General features: G+C 55.0%; 1 protein-coding gene across 14 annotated transcripts in view; it reads left to right on the top strand.

The window, feature by feature from the left end:
- PALD1 (phosphatase domain containing paladin 1) overlaps positions 1–19,631 on the top strand; it is a 100,731-nt gene extending 81,100 nt beyond the window's left edge. For all 14 annotated transcript variants that reach the window (XM_063669919.1, XM_063669922.1, XM_054435291.2 and 11 more), the window contains 2 exons: positions 15,507–15,662; positions 17,725–19,631. In XM_063669919.1, the coding sequence (XP_063525989.1) occupies positions 15,507–15,662; positions 17,725–17,877 (309 nt within the window). In that variant the 3' untranslated portion in view covers positions 17,878–19,631. The remainder of the gene's footprint in view (positions 1–15,506; positions 15,663–17,724) is intronic.
- Positions 19,632–21,318: the final 1,687 nt, after the last annotated feature.

Genomic DNA, 21,318 nt, shown 5'->3' with positions numbered 1-21,318 from the left:
GATGTCCATTGCGAGGCACCCAGAGGGTGGAGCAGGGAGCGTGACAGGGCCTGAGCCGTGGGGAGAGAGGGGGGCTCCCCCAGAGCTGGCCTGGAGCAGTGTCCTCAGAGACAGCCTGGGAAGGTGCATCAGGTGGGAGGGGATGCATGGCAAAGGCCAGGGGGCTGAAACGAGTTTAGAGGCAGCAAAGGTGGTTTGGTGCCTGCATCTGATGACACAGAAGTTGTTGGAGATGAGTTGGTATGGGTGAGTTGGCGCTCCTTCTTGGACATTGGAGAGGGAAGGGTGGTTGGGGCTGCTAGCGGTGATTGCTTGACTCTGTTGGCATTGGAGAAGGAAGGTGGCTGGGGCTGTTAGAGGTGGTCACTCTGGCTGCCTTCTGGATGTGAAGTGTTTTTTAATGAGGAGAGAGGAAGCAGAGCCAGCTGAGGATTCTTACCCACTCCCACCAGGTCACCCACCCCTTTCCAAAGGCCAGGTTGGTCATGACCTCTGCAGTGGGAGGACGGAGATCCCTGAGCCCCAGGGCCCCTTGGAGGGCCCAGAGGCAAGATGTAGAGTCATTCCGGGATATGGCCACCAGGTGGCACCAGTGACCTACCTGGCCAAATTTCTTAGAGGCACTGAAGAGCAGAGGGACTGAGACACCCTCTAGTTCAGGGGCTTGCACCCCACATGTCCAAGAGATCTGAGAGCTTTAAACCATGCTGTGGCAGAGCTCCATCCCTAGAGAGTCTGATTTAGTTGGTAGGGGTGTCTTGGCCAGGGCATGGGTCTTGTTTTTGAAGTCTCCCAGGTGATTCCAACACATAGCCAAGGCTGAGAGCCACATATTCTAAGCAGCGGCCCCCAGCTTTAGTGGGCTTCAGAATCACGTTAGACTTGTTAAAATGCAGACTGCTGGGCTCCACTCTGGAGCTTCTGATTTTGTAGGTCTGGAGGTCTAACACTCCCAGATGATACTGATGCTGGCGAGGACCACACTGGGGGACCTGCCATCCCCCCACAATCCCCGTTACAACAGCTTTATTAACACACAATTCACGATGTATACAATTCTCGTGCCGTGCAATTCACTTATTTATGGTGCACGAGTCCGTGGTTTTTAGTACATTCACAGAGTTGTGCATCCAGCACCACATCAAGTTTAGAACATTTTTCATCACCCTAAAAAGAAACCTCACACCCGGAGCAATCGCTTCCCCTCCCCCACCCTCTGGCAGCCACTGATCTTTCTGCCTCTATGGATTTGCATGGTCTGGCCATTTCATATAAGTGGAATCATACACTATGTGGTCCTTTGTGTCTGGCTTCTTTCACTTAGCATAATGTTTGAAGGTTTATCCGTGTTGTAGCATGTATTATTACTTCATTTTTATGGCTGAATAATATTCCACTCTATAGACATATCCCATTATGTCTATCTGTTTATCAGCTGATGGACATTTGGTTTGTTGTAGAACTTTTTGGCTATTATGAATAATGTTGCTGTGAAAATTCATGTACAAGTTTTTGTGTGAACGTATGTTTTCACTTCTCTTGGTTATATACCTAGGAGTGGAATTGCTGGATCATATGGTAATTCTGTGTTTAACCTTTTCAGGTTAACCACCGTGAGTTGGTGGCTGAGTGGGGGGATGAGAGGCAACGATCTTCACTCCCAGCCCATGCTCCTCCCCAGACCATGTTGTCCTTGACCCAAGGATCTTGTCCATGTTGCCCCAGTGGGCTGCAGGGAGGTGTGCAGAGTCTCTAGAAAGGCAGTGGCCCCTACCGCCCCTTCCCTCTAATGGTGACTTCTGGAAATTGGCAGCTGGGTCTCACCTGTGGTATCGCTGTTTATTTAAACTTCTGCCCTCTGGTTTCAAACCAGAAGTCCCCAGGTGGCCTCCAGCAGGGTCTGTGGTTCTCTGCTCGGAGCCGGGTGCTGTGCGTGCAGAGGGTGCCATCAGCCTGGTCAGATCCCCCACAGCCTCTGGATGTAAATGGACCTGAGCTCAGGCTTGGGCAGGGCTTTATCCCCTCCATCAGCTTAATTTGCCTGGGAATCTTCTAGGACCTGTCCACATTTGGCCCATCTGAAGTTTTCCAAAATCCCAAGAGTCCACTTGGGATCCTGAAATTCAACAGCATGTGTCTACTTGGCTTCCTGCCCCTCATTCCCCAGAGCCCCCAAATGGTGAATTTCCTTTTCCTGGCCCCCTGCCGGCTTCAGCAGTCAACTTACACTTTAGTAATAAGCAGTTAAGAACACAGCTCCTGTGTTATGGCATTTGTGCTTCTTCAGCAATAAAGCTATTCCAGGGCCCTCAGTTGGGAACAGTGGAAGAATTTGGAGGTCAATTTCCTGTTGTGGATCAGAGAGGAGGGCTCAGAATGTGCATGAATCTTCATCTGCACCCTGAGGTTGCACAGCAAGAATAAGGACAGTAAGTACCAAAAGCTTAGGTGGCCTAGGGAGAGCAAAGAGTCTCCCAGAATCCTGCCAACTCAGCGATGATTTTACTTTTGCTCGTTTCCTTCTGGGCTTCCTGCACTTGCATGCAGCTCTCTGGAAGCTGTGATTGCGGCAGGCCCATGGGATGTCTCTCGCCGCTCACCTAGGCTGTGTTTGTGCATTTCAACATGTGCCCAGCCAGCATGTGCTGCCTCAGTGCTGGGCCCTGTGCGGACGCTGAGTAGGGACTGGTGACGAAAGGTGCGCAGAGCTGACGTTCTCGTAGGGCAGAGAGAGGCAAAATTAAGCAACAGCTCCAGCTTCTGGGCATTTTGTCGTGTTTGCCGAGGAGCCCTTACATTATCGCATTCCGTGTTCACATTCCACGCAGTGAGTGGAAGTGCTGTTTCTCATGCTGTTCCTGTGTGTAGCACGTGCAGCTCTTCACATTCTTTCCTGTCATCTTCTGGGATGGGGGTGATGTGGACCTCGTAGCGCATGTGGCTCTTCCGTCGTGTGGATTATTTCTGTAAAGCTGATACTTAGAAGTAGAATTACTGAATGAGTCAAAACATAGGAACTTATATTTTTAAGTATTTTGGAATGTTTCAAACAGAAAATTTCAAAGCAGAGAGCATAATTTCCTCAGCCCTCGTGTGCCCACCTCCCAGCTGCAGTAAGTACCGATCTCAGCCAGTCTTATTTCATCTCAAGCCCTCCGAGCTCTGCACTGAATTATTTTAAAGCACATCCCAGTCCTCACGTTACTTCTTCTGTGCATATTTCAGTACATACCTCTAAAGAAGGGGGATCTTTTAAAGAAGGCAATCAGACTGCCATTATTGCCTCTTAAACAATGGACAGTCGCTACTTACCAGCAAACATCTGGTCAATGTTTAGATGTTTCCACTAATCTCACAGGCTTTTTGTAGCTGGATAAGGATCCAAACAAGATCCACATGTTGCATTTGGTTGACGTGGCCCTAAGTCTCTTTTAATCTCAAACAGTTCTTCTTTTCCCCCCTGAAATATATTTGTGAGGTAAACTGGTTGTCTTCCTGGGCTTCCTGGAGCTAATTTTCCTAGTTGCACCCCTAGGTTTAAGTTGGCCTGTGCTTCCTGGAAATGGTTCGCATCCAAGGCTTCATGAGATTCCAGCTCAGTGTGGCCGGAATGGTTACTGGGGGTGCCGTATGCTGCTGTTGGGGCTGGAAGGTCCTGTCGTCTCTCCTGTTATGACTGGCTTCCAGCAGTGTGCATCGCCAGCTTGCAGAATGGTGATCTGCTGGCTCTCTCATTCCATCTACGTTAATTAACTGCAGTACTTCCAGAACGAGAGACTTCCCCTCAGGTGTGTTGGGGACAGACAGGCAGGTTCCGTGCTTGCTGTTTCCTTTGATTTCCCTGTCTCCAGTGGATGGGTTGGTTTGGGAGATGCTTGTCTAAAAATGAGGGAAAGATGTTGGCTTCAGCAAGGCCTAATATTCCTCCAGATTTGGATGTGGTTGGGGTCTGTGAGGAGAGTCTGGGTGACTCCCTGAGAGCCAGCAGGGAGTGGGATGGGGTATAGGCTCATGCGGAGGGACAGGGAGTCACTAGAGACCCAGTGCCGGCCACACATGTCCTGATATCTCCTTAGCCAACTTGGAAGTAGTCCGAGAGGTGCCCATGCTGGGCTGATAGACATTTTTACGACCACCATCCTCACTTTGCCTGTGTGTGATAAAGGGTGTGCTAATGTTGGTTCCAGTTTTACATTTGAGGAGGGAGGCACTGAGCTTGCCCAAGAACACACAGCTGGCAGATTTAGGAGGGGGGCAAGACCCGGCCCCTGACTCCCAGATTGAGCCTCTCCGTCATGCCACATGGCCTCCCAAGCAGGAGGAGGCACCATTTCACCTCTCCCTGCCCACCTGGAGCCCTGCTGCAGGGAAACGGAACTGGAAGCCATGGTCCTTGCCTTTGAGGAAGTCGCAGACTGAGCAGGAGAAGGACAAGGACAAGAACACATCCCAGACACAGGTTGTGGGTGCAGCTGGGAGGTAGTGGAGCCGAGCCTGGGCACATATTTTCCACTGGGACAGACCTTCCCTGAGGGAACAGCCTCGACCCTTCTCTCTATGCCTGTCTCAAGCAGCCCGACTTCACGGAGCTGCAGCCCACGGCGGTACCCCTCTGTTCTCCAGTGTCTGCAAGGTTGAGTCAAGGCTTGGATGCCTCGTGCATGTGAAGGGGCCAGATGCTCGGGGCATTTTAAGAACTGCTTCAAGGCCATGCGCTCTGGCTCATGCCTGTAATCCCAGCACTTTGGGAGGCCAAGGCGGGAGGATCACCTGAGGTTGGCAGTTCAAGACCAGCCTGGCCAACATGGTGAAACCCTGTCTCTACAAAAAATACAAAAATTAGCCGAGGGTGGTGGCGCACACCTGTAATCCCAGCTACTTGGGAGGCTGAGGCAGGAGAATCACTTGAACCCTGGAGGCAGAGGTTGCAGTGAGCCGAGATCATGCTGCTGTACTCTAGCCTGGGTGACAGAGTGAGACTCCATCTCAAAACAAACAAACAAACAAACTGCTTCAAAAGGAAAAAAGAAAGAAAACCCATTGAACTAAGCCACTGCCGGCACTTTGGACCAAAGTGAGAATGCCGGGCCCTGGCTGAGGAGAATCCAACATGGCCGCCAGCCCAGGGCGGGACACCCGCGGCAGACTTCGTTGTTTCCTTTTGGGCTTGGAAAGGGAAAGTATTTATGACAAAAACCAAAGTCAGGGCACCTGGAGGAAGCCCTGCTAGAATCATTAATGCCAGCAGCACTTTTCCTGGGCTTTGGCTGGTGACGTTAATTCTTAGTGTTTGGTGTTTAAAACAGCCTGTGTCTCCCGTTTTCCTTTTAGAAGAGTTTGAAGAACAGCTGAGGTGAAGGGAGCCACACAGGGAGAAGGAAACATCCTCTGGTCTCAAAGCGAGATTTATTGTATAAAGACTGTAGTGCTTTAACTTTGAGCAGTGCTTTTTGAGCCTCCCCTCCCTCCCCTCCCCCCTTCCCCCCTCCCTCCCTCCCCCCCCTCCCTCCCTCCCCCCCTCCCTCCCCCCCTCCCTCCCCCCCCCTCCCTCCCCCCCTCCCCCCCTCCCTCCCTCCCCCCTCCCCCCTCCCTCCCCCCTCCCCCCTCCCTCCCCCCTCCCCCCTCCCCTCCCCCCTCCCCTCCCCCCCTCCCTCCCCCCTCCCCCCTCCCCTCCCCCCTCCCTCCCTCCCCCCTCCCTCCCTCCCCCCTCCCTCCCCCCTCCCCCCTCCCTCCCCCCTCCCCCCTCCCCCTCCCTCCCCCTCCCTCCCCCCTCCCCCCTCCCCCTCCCTCCCCCTCCCTCCCCCCTCCCTCCCCCCTCCCTCCCCCTCCCTCCCCCCTCCCCTCCCTCCCCCCTCCCCTCCGCCTCCCCTCCCCTCCTCTCCCCTCCCCTCCCCCTCCCCTCCCCTCCCCTTCCCTTTCTTTGAGACGGACGCCCAGGCTGGAATGCAGTGGCACAACCTTGGCTCACTGCAATTTCTGCCTCCCAGGTTCAAGTGATTTTCCTGCCTCAGCCTCCCAAGTATCTGGGATTACAGGCGCCTGCCACCACCACTCCTGGCTAATTTTTGTATTTTTACTAGAGCTGGGGTTTTGCCATGTTTCCCAGGCTGGTCTCAAACTCCTGGACTCAAGTGATCCACGAACCTCGGCCTCCCACAGTGCTGGGATTACAGGTGTGAGCCAGTGTACCTGGTTGCTATTTGCTGTTTTCTAAGAACTCACCTTTTGTCTTCTGTGGTCCTCAGACAGATGGTGAGAACAGGACAAATTTTATTAGACCCATTTGACTGAGAAGAAACTGAGGCCTAATGAAGTTTTGTGATTGGCTGGAGGCTGGACCAGAAGCTGGCTCCCAACTCCTCGACTTGCATCCCTTTTCCTCCACTGTGGCAGCCACGACCCAGGGGCAATCTTGTGGTGGCAGAGAAGGGAAGGGTTGCCAGGGAAGCTGCCAGCCACTACTGTGTGACTGCCTGGGTTGGTGCAGAGTTGGTCCTGCGATCAAAGGAGCTTCCAGGAGGTCAGAGAGACCAGCTCCATGCCCCAAGGGCTGAGGTCATTTCTTAAGAAAAAAGGCCAGAGAGTTCTGGCCCTGAGCCCCAGGCAGGGTCTTTCTCAGCCTCTTGAAAACTCTGGCTGTTGGCCGGGCGCAATGGCTCCCGCCTGTAATCCCAGCACCTTGGGAGGCCGAGGCGGGCGGATCACGAGGTCAGGAGATCGAGACCATCCTTGCTAACACGGTGAAACCCCGTCTATACTAAAAATACAAAAAATTAGCCGGGCGAGGTGGCGGGCGCCTGTAGTCCCAGCTACTCGGGAGGCTGAGGCAGGAGAATGGCGTGAACACAGGAGGTGGAGCTTGCAGTGAGTTGCGATCGCACCACTGCACTCCAGCCTGGGTGACAGAGCGAGACTCCATCTCAAAACAAAACAAAACAAAAACCCTGGCTGCCAAAGTTGTTCCCCAGAGACATGGTTCCAATAAGTAATGTGTCTTGGGAGCAGGGCCAGAGCAATTAGGGCAGCCCTGCAGTGCTGTGAGCTGTCACATAAAATAGAACCCAAGCAAAGGCTGCTTACTAGGCTCTTTCACGTGAACCCAGCCTAGAATGGCTTCCAGAACGGAGTGTGTGTGTGAGTGTGCATGTGAGTACCCGTGTGCTCTCGTGTGTGTATGCGTGTGTGTAGGGCACATGTTCTCAGTAGCTGAGACCTCTCTCTCTCTCTCTCTCTCTCTCTTTTTGAGACAGGGTCTTGCTCTGTTGCCCAGGCTGGAGTGCAGTGGTGCAATCATAGCTCACTGTAGCCTCAACCTCCTGGGTTCAGGTGATTCTCCTGCCTCGGCCTCCTGAGTAGGCGGCACTACAGAGATGCACCACCACGCCTGGCTAGTTTTTTTATTTTTCTGTAGAGACAGGGTCTTTGCTGTGGTGCCCAGGCTGGCCTCAAAGTACTGGGCTCAAGTCATCCTCTCGCCTCAGCCTCCCAAAGTGCTGGGATTACAGGTGTGAGCCACCATACCGGGCTGCTGAGACGGCTCATCTCTCTTCCTTCCCATTGTAGGGCAAGCTGGTATTTCCATTCTCTAGGAGGACTTTCCTGCTTTATTCAACAACAAACATCCATTGAGCATCTATGGTTTCTAAGTGTGCACCATTGGGCTTAGAATTGTTGATGGGCATGAGGGGTTTAATTTCAACTCTAGCACCACCGCCTCCTTCACCCCCTGGGTAATCCCCAGAGACCCTGCCTTGGTGCCTGCTGCTCTCATTGTCTCGATTGTGGTTGTTACCAGAGGTCCTTGTTTCTGCTGCAAGGTCCGCCTCTGAAACCCTGACTCCAGGACCCTGCCTGGCACAAGTAGGGGCTCCACAAATGTCTTTCTAGTGAGTGGATGGAGGGAAGGTTGAGTAAATCATTGCATAAATAAATAGGAAAGCCTGACTGTATCTTCATTATTAACTGTTAGTCTTCCAGGACAGGGCGTTCTTCTGCAGCAAGCAAAAGAGCCATGGGTCAGGGGTTGGAAGCCCTGGCTGCAGCCCTGGCTCTGCCAGTAACTCCCTGTGGAACCTTGGGCAAGTCACTTTGGCCTGCCTGGACCCCTGTTTTTCCATCTGTCACCTGGAGTTGTTACCCTTGCTCTGCGTGCTTTGAGGGGTGGTGGTGAGGACCAGTCTGGGGTCCATGGGAGGTGGGATGGGGTGTGGGGTGTGCAGGGTGGCTGGGCTGCCAGGCAGGCTCTATGGGCTACATGCGGCACAGTGGGCCTCTTGAGGAATGAGACTGTGTCCTCTCAGCATTGAATCTCTGTGCCTGGCCTAGAGGTGCTGCTGAACAGCGTCTGTTGAACTCATGGCATGCAGAGTGGCCCACGGCACCAGGTCAAGTCCCTTCACACTTTGAAATTACTTAACAAAATATGATGTCACCTTTGGAAAATGGGTTACCGGTATGGATTGAGGGCAATTTTCTCCTTCCAGGGGTTAGGTACAGAAAAGCGTCCTGTACTGGGGCCCCACCGCTGGGCTGGCCTGAGGATGCAGTTTGCAGGGACTCGGTGGAGACCCACCACACACAGCGGCTGGTGCTGCACGTGGGAAGAGGGTGGGCTGCCAGCCCTGGAACCTGCCCTTCAGCCACTGGCTGTCTTTGGGGACTGTCACTTGCCTCACCACCTCAGCTGGAGGCAGAGGTCACCAGGCCAGGTTTCTTTCTGTTGAGTGGGTGAGCGAGGGGATACTAAGGGGGCTTCAGTAATGGCAGGGGGTGGCAGGGTGGGGAGAGTTGCTGTCTGACTTGGCTTGATGAAGACCCTGAGCCTGGCCTTGTTGGCTCTTCTTTTTTTTTTTTTTTTTTTTTTTTTTTTTTAAGAGACGGAGTCTTGCTCTGTCACCCAGGCTGCAGTGCAGTGGCGCAGTCATGGCTCACTGACTGTAACCTCCGCCTGTTGGGCTCAAGTCATCCTCCCGCCTCAGCCCCCAGGCCTGAGTGGCTGGGGCTATAGGGGTGTGCTACCACACCTGCCTCTTTTTTGTTGTTCTTTTGGTAGAGACAGGGTCTTGCTCTGTTGCCTGGGTTGCTGGCTCTTCTTATTTCTCCTCTGGGGCTGTCTTCTCCTGAGCCTCAGCTGCGTCCAGGTCTTCAAGCATGTGGCCTCCTCAGTGGACAGGAGGCCTGGGTTCCTGCTTGGGCTCTGTTGCCTACTCTCCATGTGACCCTGGCAGGTCATTTCACCTCTTTGACCTCAGCCTCCCTTTCTGGAAGGCAAAGGAGTTGGCACAAGCAACCGAGGTGTCCTGTGAAGCTGGAATGAATGAAAATGCAAGGTGCACATGTTTGTCATTCATTGATTTGACAAACGGTTGTTACATACCTACTAAGTGCACTGCACTAGGTGCTGGAGATGCCCCACAAAGGGCAAAAGCCCCCGTCCTCATGGAGTCTGTACTCTAGTGACGGAGATCTGTGGCAGGCAGCACACACATCAGGGCCGTGGTCTGTTGGACAGAGGGGTGTCTGTTGGGAGAAGTGGAGCCTCTAAGTGTCACAGGTTGCAACTATCTGAGGCTGGTATTAATTGGGAGTAAGAAGAATTTTAGCAAATTCTTTAGTAAGAATTTGCTAAAATTCTTCTTACTAAAGAAGGTACAGAAAGGCACGTTTTAAGAGAAAGTATGTACAAGGTAAAGAAAGGCAGATTTTTAGAAAAAGTATGAAAATACATTGCGAGGATGCAGTGGGCAAGTTAGCAAGAGAAGAACTGGTTGCAAGGAGACAAAGGCTGGCTGGGGATTTTTTAGGACAGTGCTTGTGCTGTTTGCTGAAGAGGGCTTTGTGCAGTACTGATAATGCCGAGGTTGCAGTGAGCTAAGTTGAATTTTTCTATCAGCCGAGGGTCTGGTGATAGCTGGGCACTGGAAGATTGTGTCATTTGTGTAGGAGGGCCATGTCCTGGACCATGAAGAAAGGCAGACTTGGAGCTTATCTGCTTTTTCTCTTTGCTTTCTCCTGGTCCCGCCAGCCTTACCCCTTTCCCTAATGAGGACTCCACAGTTGTGAGGTGCCGACGGGGCGGTATGAGGGCTTGCAGTTAGGGTTGGTTAGGCAGGGACTCCATGAGAAGGTGACGTTGAACAGACCTGAAGGAGGAGCTGTGCTGGCATCCGGGGGAAGAATGGTTCAGACAGAGGGTATGGCTTGCGTGCAGTCCCCAAGGTGGGAGCTGTCTGTGTGTTTGAGGAGCAGAGCGAGGGAACCGGAGGGCAGGAGAGGAGGGCAGAGGTTATGGGGACAGGAGACAGACTATGGGGCCTTTCTGGGATTGCTGGGACTTTGGCTTATATTCAGAGTGCAAAGAAAGAAATTGCAGGGTTTTGGGCAGACACTGTTTGTACAGTCATTTAGGTGCTGTGTTGAGAATAGACAGCAGGGGGCAGGAGAGGTGGCAGGGGGCCAGCCAGGGGCTATCGCTGAGTCGAGGGTGTCTGGGACCAGGGTGGTGAGAGGCGGTCAGCCTCTGGAGGTGTTTCGAAGTGGAGCCAGTGAGGTTTCCTGATTGACTGGCCGTGGGGCTGAGAAGGGTGAAGTGAAGGAGGAGTCCTGGGTTCTGGCCTGTGTACCTGGGAGGTTGGAGTTGCCACTGAGATGGGCAGGCTTATGGATGCAGCAGGTTTGGGGTGCGCTCAGGAGGTTCACTGGGACATGCTTTGTGGGCTTGGGCTGCCTGACCCTTATCCATGTGGAGCACTTGAGCCGCTGGCATGTCCCAGTCTGCAATCCTCAGAGTCTGTCTAGGATCTGGATTCAAGATGATACTAGAAGCCGTGAGCCAAGAAAAGAGGGCCTGGGGAGGAGTGCTCACTGAGCGCCTGCCACATACCAAGTTCTCTGCAGACCCCCAGGGCGGTGGGGAGAAGGGGGAGGTGTAAACCTGGTTATTGGCTGGTGCCCGCCCCTGGGTTTATGGTTGTTTTGAGACAGCCCCTGCCTTGATGAAGCAATTAGAATCTGTTAAGATGGAATTTAGTGCAATGTTTAATTGAAAGATTCAGCCTGAGGGCAGAGGAGGCTGAGAAGGGCAGGGCTGTCGGGCAGGAGCAGGCTTGCGCTTTGGGAGAGTGGGGGCTTGTCATAGGCCTGGAGGGAACCCGACCAGGCAGGAGGAACAGCGTGGGTGAAGGTACAGAGACAAGGGTGAGCAGGGAGTGGTGGGCTTGACTGTGGCCAAGTCGGGGAGGGTGGTAGGAAGAGCTGGGGTCTTGGGGTTCATCTCCCAGCTCAGAACTCTGAGTTTGGGCAGGATGCCTACTGTTTGAAGGGTTAACTAAGCATGTGCTAAACAAACAAACAAACAAAAAACAATCTTGCTGAGCCTCATCTGCAAAGTGGGATGGTCCCGCCTCCTTCACGGGGTTGCTAGCAGAATGTGTTAGGGTCTAATCCTCAGGTCAGGATGTGATGCGCTCGGCCTGCAGGTGGCACTCAGTAGACCCTGACGCACGTGCTCTGCTTGTGTGGTAGCCTGGGGAGGTTCCCCAGCCCTGCCTCAGTGGGCCTTTCCCTGGTGGCCCGGCAAAGAGCAGAGCTTCATGAGAGCCCCTGCTGGCAATGCTGGGCTGCCTCGATGCCAGCCAGGCCAGAGGTTTGAGAAGCCTGAAGTACCCAGTGCCCCGGCCACCTCTCCTGGCCCTCTTCTATTTTAGGGCTCAGTCCAATGGATGAGGAAGCCTTGTACGGCTCCGCCACAGCTAATGACAGCCTGGCCTGCCAGGCCGTATATAAACAGCTCCACTATTTTTATCGACAGGAGGTGGCTGACCCGTCCTCCCCAGGCAGTGGTGCTAACATGGGACGGTGTTAAGGAAACCAGGGCCTTGATAGGAAGATGGGTAATTGTCTCAAATCATAGACCTGTAATCCAGCAAGATGTGCCCTCGGAACCTTCTGGGGGCGGGAGTCAGGTGTCACCTCTACACAGTGGTCGGAATTTGGAGATAATTCTACCTTTGCCAGTAGAGCTCAGAAGGAGCCACTCCACCTCTTACCCCAGAGAATCTTCCTCAGACCTAATCCTTGCCTGTGTCTCTTGCAACAGGCAGCCTCCATCCCCACGGCTGTGGGAGAGGATGGTGCTGGTGCGGTCGAGTCCATGGCACAGAGCCAGAGCTGAGGGCGTTTCACACCCATAGCACATTGCCTCTGAGCTCTTTAATTGAAAGCAGTTTAGAATGGCTCTTGCCCAGTGGAACTGTGGGTGATTTCCTTTTCTTCCTTCTAAGAAAATGTTTTGAAATAGGCTCCAGACTTTTGGATGGAGCTTGGGGAAGGATAGAAGCAGCCTAAGGGGTGGGGTGGAGAGCGGCCAGTTGCATTATGGCGCAGACCATCCATCCTTGCAGATAGGCAGGGTTGCGTTGTATTGGCTGCGGTTTATATTTAGGTAAAATCTTTTTGGTTGTTGTTTACTCCCCAGTCTCTAAGCAAATCTTGCCCCCAGCGGCCCCATCACTTCTGCGGCAGCCATGGGCCATTCCCGCCCTCAAATCCCCTGAAGCCCTCACTGGCCTCTGTCTGCAGGGCCAGGCCTTGGCTTGGCCTCCATACCCACTCCAGGCCTGGCCTCTCAACTTCACCCTTCCCGTACCGCCATGAGCTCCTCCCCTTCTGCCTACCCTGGGAGGGGGTACCCTGGGGACTCACCTCATTCTTGAGCCCCCTTCCTGCCTTTCATGCCCTCCCCCACTCAAGGCACCATTCCGCCTCCTCTCTGTAGACCTCACCCACCTTAGATGTCCCCTCTTCCTTGAGCCTGCAGCTGCTGTGGCTGCTTTGGAATTATTTCCATCCCCCTCCAGGCACGGAGGGCAGGGCCTATGAGTAGTTCATCTTTGCATCCCCAGTTTGTGGCTTGGGTGATGGGCACGGTGTAGTGGCCCCTCCCTGCTGGATGGATGAGTGGATTAGTGAGCTTTGTGTGGTGCACAGGTGCCTTCTCATCCCTCCCTTTGCTGAGAAATCCTACTTCCATAAACCTGGGGCCTGTGAGTTTAAATGGCAGCACCAGGACCTGAACCCAGCTCGTGGGACTCATGTCTCCCAGGGAGTCACAGTGCTGGCTCTGGTCCCCTTGCCCCTCTTGGGCACAGCCCACTGTCCACCTTTCACCCCTGCCCCCATCTTCAGGGCCCCAGAGCTCCTTCTGGGTGGACGGGTGGGCAGGCTTTGCAAGTTACCATCTACTCTGCGTCCCTGGAGGCAAAGGCAGCAAAGACCACGAAGGTAGAAGTAGGGGGTTGGGGACCACAGGCCCTGCTCAGGCTCCTCCAGCTCTGATTCTTGGGACTGTGGGCTGTGCCACGTCTGAGGCCGCAGAGCCCACCCTGGGGCTAAGGAGGAGATGCATGTAGGCTGACGTCGTGTTCCTGTGCGGAAGGGCTTCCAGCTGCAGCCCAGCTGTGAGGAGAGCAGCCCTTTCCGGCTCCCAGAGGCTGGGGCTTGCTGTGCCCTTGCACAGATGTTCCTGGTGCCCGAGGGATGACCCCTGTGCCACGTCCTCTTCCTGGAGCAGGGAGAGCTGCTGTGGGTTTGGGGGATGGGGTGAGAAGGGGGTGGGTGTGAGGCGAGGTGTGGCCTTCGCTTTCCAAACTCCCCTTCCATAGTGTGCAGGGCGGGGTGCTGGGTGGGTGACATGTCAGGGGAGGGTGCTGGGTGGGTGACATGTCAGGGGAGGGTGCTGGGTGGGTGACATGTCAGGGGAGGGTGCTGGGTGGGTGACATGTCAGGGGAGGGTGCTGGGTGGGTGACATGTCAGGGGAGGGTGCTGGGTGGGTGACATGTCAGGGGAGGGTGCTGGGTGGGTGACATGTCAGGGGAGGGTGCTGGGTGGGTGACATGTCAGGGGAGGGTGCTGGGTGGGTGACATGTCTGTGAGGGGTGGAAGGCACAGGGTGGGCAGGGTGCCCTGTAGGAGAGCCTGGCTGTGCATGTCCTGGGCCTTATCCCTTGGCCTGTGGCCTGTCCCCTGAGCCCCCACATCGTGGAGAACCTAGAAGGGACCGTCTTTAAGTTCCCTTCCTCCTGAGCACAAATCTCCCATACATCTTCTGTTAACAAGTCACTCATACTCTCAAACCCTCAGTGGCTCCCCAGTACTGAAGCCATAATGTGCAACCTTGGCTACAGAGAGTCACCCAGAGGGATTTTGACAATCTCGATGCCCAGGCTACACCCTGCTGAGATTCTCATTGGATTTTTCTAGGTGGGGCCCAGGCATCTGCATTTTAAAGTTCCTCGTGTTTCTCATGGACAGCAAGGTTGTGAACCGCTGACCTGGGATAAACTTTCTAGCTGACAGGTGGCTTCCATAATAGATCCAGCCCAGCTCCCCCTCTTGTCCCTCCTCACCCTCCCTCCAGCCAGGCCAGCCCCTCTCAGCCCCCACACTCCAGGCAGCAGCCTCACCTCTGTGTTTTCCCCCATCTGGTCCACATTCTGTCTGTGCAAATCCACCAGGCCTCCATGGCCCAGTGGCACTCCCACACTCTCTGGGAAACCTCTCTTTAATTGGCTTTGCTGTCCCTCTCCGCCCCAGCACGTGGCCTGGTGCCATTTCCCATAAAGATGCTCAGGCTTGCTTGCTTAAAAGATCGATGCCCCACAGCCTCCCCTGCACCCACACATCCTCTCCCAACCCCTCTCCTGAGCCACTTCCTCTCTTGCTACTCCTTGGCCAGGTGGCCTTTCTCTGTTACCTGTCCCCAGCCTTGGAGAGGGTGAGGGCTGGGGGTTCTGAGGGCTGTATGCGTACCCCTTTCACTCTTGGAAGTCACTTAGGGACCTTTGGGCTCAGAGGCCAAGATGGGGTTTCTCCCCTTCAAGGCTGGAGGATGAACTCACCCACCCAGTAGGCCCAGCGCGGGGGCGGGTTGCGGGGAGGAGATTGATGTGCGTCCACACGGCAGAGCCTTGAGAACGTAGCCTTGATGACCCCTGCCATCGGTGCCTCCCAGGCCACTGGTCAGAGCCCTGGTACCCTCGCTGAGGGAGGCCTGAGGGGCAGCAGAGAGAGGAGTGAAGCCTTTCCTCTGATCCTTGGAGGATTGGGGGTTGGCAGGAAGTGGCAGTAAGGGTCCTCCCACCCTGGGCATCGGTCCTGCCATGTGGGAGGGCCTCAGCACACCTCAGGCGCCATGCAGGGTATCTACAATAAGCTCTCCTGCTGTCCCCGTTCACCCCTCAGAACAGGACAGTGATTATGATTCCATGGCGAGGAGAGGGAAGCTCAGGGAGGCCAGGAGGCCTGCCGTGCCTCTCAGGTAGGAAGTGGGCTCCTGACCTGCAGCCCCGGCTTGCTCCATTGCTCGTCCTGTAACCCAGGTGGAGGCAACGCCCTCAGCTGTGAGGCTGGATCACCCTGCCCTGGCACTCAGGGCAGCAGGGTGGCATGTTTGTGTGTTGGGGGCACGGATCCCCCCACACTGACCCCACCCTGTCCTGTCCTCCAGGCAAAGGCAGCGAAAGAGGCGCAGGAAATGCGGAGGCTGCAGCTGCGGAGCCTGCAGTACTTGGAGCGCTATGTCTGCCTGATTCTCTTCAACGCGTACCTCCACCTGGAGAAGGCTGACTCCTGGCAGAGGCCCTTCAGCACCTGGATGCAGGAGGTGAGGGGAGGCTGAGGCCGAGAGGGGCCGGGGCGATGGCTCCTGCAGATGGAGCTGGGTCACAGCCATGCAGTGCCTGTACATGGCCTGCGGGGACCCCGTGACAGGTGGGAAGAGCCCCCATCCCCCTTTCTGCAGGAGGCTTCTGTTTGGCCAAGAGTTTGTCTAATCTGACTTTGGGTCCCAAGCAGTTTGTCTGTGCCTGGCAGGCAGTTGATGAGTTTGATGAATGAACAAATGAATGAGGAGGAGGGAGGGGACAGAGGGTGGGGGACAGAGCAGGGGAGCCTCTGGGGCTGGGACCCTGTCACCACAGCCACCCTTGTGTGCATGACAGCTCTGGGCCCACCTGGGCACTTCATGCCCGCAATTGTGGTCAGCCCTCACCTGTGCTCTGCGAGGGCCTAGGGTGAGGCTGTAGTGGCCCTGCCCCTTTCTCCCTCCAGCGATGACCTTGGACCAATGAGCCAACTCCTCCACAGCTGCTGGCCTTAGCACTAACATGGAGGTGATGTGGATCCTGTGGGTGCCAGCCCTGAAGGCTGCGTTGGGGACTCGGGGAGACATACAGTGCCATCTGCTGGAGCCTATACTAGGCAGGTCTAGCATGGTGTGATTGTCACTTTCCCATTTTACAGAGGCAGAGACTGAGCACAGAGAGGGTGGGTGACTTGTTCAAGGTTGGCATTAGGGCTGATTGATTGGCTCCAGAGCCCACCGTATCCTGACCTAAGACACCACCCTTGCTGTCTGGCCTCCTGGATCCTCTCTGTTTGGCCTCCTGGCTCTTCTTCCACTCAGCTGTTTTAGAGGCAGAGCTGCCACCTTGGCACCTCTAGGTCAGAAGAGAGGCCTCCTTCCCTCCTTGGCAAAGCAGCCTGTAATTACTCCTCTGCCAGGAAGCTGGCCCCTCCAGACCTCACCAGCATATCCTGGCAGTTCTAGTCTGGACTGGAGGCTGGAATTAGCTCCTGGGAAGTGGGTGGGTGGAGAGCAGGAGCCGGTGACCTGGCCAGAGTGGGCACAGGAAGGGTATGGGGGCTGAGGCAGGTGTGAAGTGGACTCAGGGCTATGAAGGAGTGGAGGCAGAGTGGCAGGCTTTGAGGGTGGGCCTTGGGACGTCAGGTGGAGAAGCATTTGAAATGCCCCCAGTGCATGTGATATGTGTTGAGTCAGGAGACCTGATGGGGTCGCACCAAGGCCATGTTGGGGCGCCTTCTTGAGCAGGCCTGGGCTCAGCTTCCTCTGTGAGCCCCTGGGGAGGGGTGGAGGTGGAAGGGGATGAGGACATTTCCTGCTTGGGTTCTGCTTGGAGAGCCGAAGTTGGGGGAGCCTGGGACCGAGAGGAAGCTTGATCCCCTCCCCAGCTGAATCCCCGACTGGGGGAGGTCAAGGAAGGAGGGCTGCCAGTCCAGGCAGAAGTGTGGGTTCCAGCCTCAGGGGACCTCAGCCCCTCTCTCCTGCGGATGAGTGGAGGATGGCAGTGAGGGCAGCCCCAGAGCCAGAGCGGGACGGACCCATTCCTTTGTTCTAAGTGGAGGCTGCACCCTCCTCATCCCCAGGATGGTGGAGAGAGAAGGGGACTGGTTGTGGATGGTTTGAGTCTGGTGCCAGGGTCTGGGCTGCTGGGCGGCAGGGCTGCGTGTCTAGGGGTGCCTCCAGCCAGCCCACCTGGGGCAGAGGCCATAGCCTTACCTGACCCTGCATCCACGTTCCTTCTCCAGCCCTCCCTTCAGGCCCTGCTCCTGGGCGTCCACGCGGGAGCATCGAGCTGCACAGGGCCCAGTGTGTGCCTGGCCTCCCTCACTGCTCTCTGCATGGAGCACTCACTGTCTACCCAGTACTTTCTGTATGTGTAGAGTCCTCCTTGAGACAGTCCTGTGAGGTAGAGCCTTTTCCTTGCTATGAGGAAACTGACGCTCAGATAAGTTAACAGAAATCAAGGTGCAAACTTGTTCAGGTCACCACGTTCACGGGCCACAGACTCATCTTCAGAACTCAGTGGCCTTAGTGGCACCCTCCCTCCCCTGAAACACTGCTCCTGCCTCTGTTCTCCTCCCAGGTGGCATCGAAGGCTGGCATCTACGAGATCCTCAACGAGCTGGGCTTCCCCGAGCTGGAGAGCGGGGAGGACCAGCCCTTCTCCAGGCTGCGCTACCGGTGGCAGGAGCAGAGCTGCAGCCTCGAGCCCTCCGCCCCCGGGGACTTGCTGTAGGGGGCCTTACTCCCTGTCCCCCCACCCACAGGGCCCCACGCAGGCCTGGGGTGTCTGAGGTGCTTTTGGCTGGGAGCGGCCCTGAGGGGTGCTGGCCTTGAAATGATTCCCCCGCTTCCTGGAGAGACTGGGCGGAGTTGGGAGCCTTTTTAGAAAGAACTTTTTATAGGACAGGGAGACAGCACAGCCATCCTTGGCAAACCACCAAGATGTGTGGCTGACCTCCAGGGAGGAGCACTCACTGGAGTGCTCACAAGGTGCACACTGCTGTGTGCACCTTGCAGACAGGCTGGCGTTCAGCCTCCAAGGGGCTCACTCCCCCAGTTGCCAAACACTGTGGATCTCTCTGTCCTCTTCTCCCCGCTCTCAGATTGGCCTGGCAGCCCCTGGCACAGAGCAGACCCAGCCACTGGTAGCTCCCCACTTCCTTACTTCTGCTGCTCTGCCATTGCCGCTCCCCTTCTTGCTGCCCAAGCACTGCCCTCGGGCGTCTGGCAGCCTGAGGTGGGTGGAGGGGACAGTGTTCTGGATAGATCTATTATGTGAAAGGCAGCTTCACCCAGTTTTCGGGACTCTCATGCCCCCATCTCCAACCTGGGAGACTTCAGGAAGGACAACCTACCTGGCCTGGTGGGGCTGGCAGGATGGTGGAAGTTTCTCAAGGAGCTGGAGACCTCAGGGAGCCCCTCTCATGGGGAGGAAAGAGCTTCCAGGAGGTGAACGCAGCACAGAGGAAGAGGCCTGCTCCACTTGCCTGGGAACCTGGGCAGGAGGCACAGAGGAAGCCAAGGCCTGGGGCTGCAGGTTTCCCGGCACCTCTCTCTGTCCCAGCAGCCCAGGATGGCCTGGTGCCCCCACCTGCTGCAGCAGGAGCCCCAGGGAGTGCTGGCCGAGGGCAGTTGCTGGGGTGGTCCTCATGGACAGTGAGGTGTGCAAGGGTGCACTGAGGGTGGTGGGAGGGGTCACCTGGGTTCCAGGCCATCCTTGCTGAGCATCTTTGAGCCTGCCTTCCGGTGGGAGCAGCAAAGGCCAGACCCTGCTGAGTTAGAGGCTGCTGGGATCCACTCTTTCCACACAGCGGGAAGGCTGCTGGGAACAGGGGGCAGAGAAGTGCCATGTTTGAGTTGAGCCTTGCAGCTCTTCCAGCTGGGGACTGGTGCTTGCTGAAACCCAGGAACTGAACAGTGAGGAGGCTGTCCACCTTGCTTGGCTTACTTAGGACCAGGAGAGCCTGTCTTTGGTTAGGCTCATGTACTTCTGCAGGAAAAAAAAAAAAAAAAAAAAAGGATGTGTCATTGGTCATGATATTTGAAAAGGGGAGGAGGCCGAAGTTGTTCCCATTTACCCAGTATTGGAAAATATTTGACCCCCTTGGCTGAATTCTTTTGCAGAACTACTGTATGTCTGTTCACTACCTTTTCAGGTTTATTGTTTTTATTTTTGCATGAATTAAGACGTTTTAATTTCTTTGCAGACAAGGTCTAGATGCGGAGTCAGAGATGGGACTGAGTCGGGAGGGATCCTTTGTGTTCTCATGGTTGGCTCTGACTTTCAGCTGTGTTGGGACCACTGGCTGATCACATCACCTCTCTGCCTCAGTTTCCCCATCTGTAAAATGGGAGAATAATACTTGCCTACCTACCTCACAGGGGTGTTGTGAGGATTCATTTGTGTTTTTTTTTTTTTGTACAGAGCTTTTAAGCATTAAAAACAGCGGGCCTTGGCTGGGTCCACCTGGGACATGCACCCCTGAATGTGGTGATGAGTGCCCTTAGTGTTCTGTGTATAAGGGGACATGTGCAAGGGGGAGGTCTGTGCATGTCGGGTGTGGGCAGTGATGCAGCAGATCACTGCAAAGTTGGGCATCTACACAGACCAGGCACCATGCCAGGCACCAGGGAGCTGTGGACGGGGACAGCCTGCCTTCCAGGAGCTGGTGGCACTGCAGGGACGAGAGAATGAACAAATCATTTTCTCTAGGTGTCGTGAGAGCTAGGGCGGGGTGGGGTTTGGAGAACAGTGGTGGTGTGATAGGCCAGAACCAGCCAGGACCCCACTTCCCTCTCTTCTGGAGCTTCTAGAACAAGGAGCCAGCGATGTTGTGGACCCAGGGGGAGCCAGGGGGCCTGTGGTGTTGGATGGGACCACCGCACCCCGGAAACCATATAGCACTGATGGTCTGAGCTTTTCTTAATCTCTGCACCCTCTCGCCCATCCTTTAGCCAGACTTCAGATCTGGCCAGACCCTGAAAAGGGCCCATCCACAAAGGGTCTTTGGTTTCTCTACTTGTCACAAGAACTGGTTTTGGATGAACAGGAAGAATGAAGCCGCCCGCCGGCCATCGCCTGCCTGGTCCTTTCTTGTGGTGTTCAGTGCGGAAACCTCAAACTGTATCTGCAGAATTGGCATGCATGTATGTAACTGGTTTTCTCTTACAAAAAGCTGTTCATCTTTTATTCACACAAGTACAGTGTAACCATCCACTAGTTGTGAAAATTCAACCAGTGTCTTCATCTCCCTCCCTGTTCTCACTCCTACTCCCTGGGCTCTGGTTTTTAAAGGTATCATTGTGGCCCATGCAGCCCCGTGGGTGGTCGGGCCTTTCTCCTCTCTGTGCTGTCCCCTGCCTGCTTCTGTGGCCACCTAATACTGTGTGCTGCACACACCCCTTTCTGCTCAGCCAGCAAGCGTGGTTTCAGCATCCATTCATACAGTGAAGCAGTTCAAAAGAGCTTGGGTAAATCACACAGCCTCTCTGAGACACAATGTCCTCAACTGTAAGTGGGATTAAAATGCTTATTTTGGGCTGGACGTGGTGGCTCATGCCTGTAATCCCAGCACTTTGGGAGGCCGAGGTGAGTGAATCACCTGAGGTCAAGAGTTCGAGACCAGCCTGGATAACATGGTGAAACCCCATCTCTACTAAAACTACAAAAATTAACTGGGCATGGTGGTGGGTGCCTGTAATCCCTGCTACTCGGGAGGTTGAGGCAGGAGAATCACTTGAACCTGGGAGGCGGAGGTTGCAGTGAGCCGAGATCACGCCACTGCACTCCAGCCTGGGAGACAGAGTGAGACTCCATCTCAAAAAAAAAAAAAAAAAAAAAAAAAAAAAAATGCTTATTTTGTAGGGTAAGTGGAAGGATCAGAGTTAATGGCCATGAAGTTCCTATTGCTGGGCCTTACACACAGCAGGTACTCACTGCAGGAATTGTCTTGTTCTGTAGAGTATGTTATTAGGGCCCTGGAGCAGAAGAGTCCATCTGAGGAGTATCTGAGTTAGTGGTATAGAAGTGACATTACTCATGAGTGATGGCAGGGGGTCAGGGGCAGAGGGCACCACTGGCTTTCGCAATGCAGCACCTCAGCTCAGGTGTCCTCTGGCACTAGAGGAGCCAGTAAGAGGGATGAAGGCATTTCTTAGTATTTCTTGGGGGAAG

Source organism: Pongo pygmaeus, chromosome 8, assembly GCF_028885625.2.
Source record: "Pongo pygmaeus isolate AG05252 chromosome 8, NHGRI_mPonPyg2-v2.0_pri, whole genome shotgun sequence".
In the NCBI taxonomy this organism is placed as follows: domain Eukaryota; kingdom Metazoa; phylum Chordata; class Mammalia; order Primates; family Hominidae; genus Pongo; species Pongo pygmaeus.
Note: the sequence above shows the minus strand (reverse complement) of the source record. Positions and strands in the feature narration are given on the sequence as shown.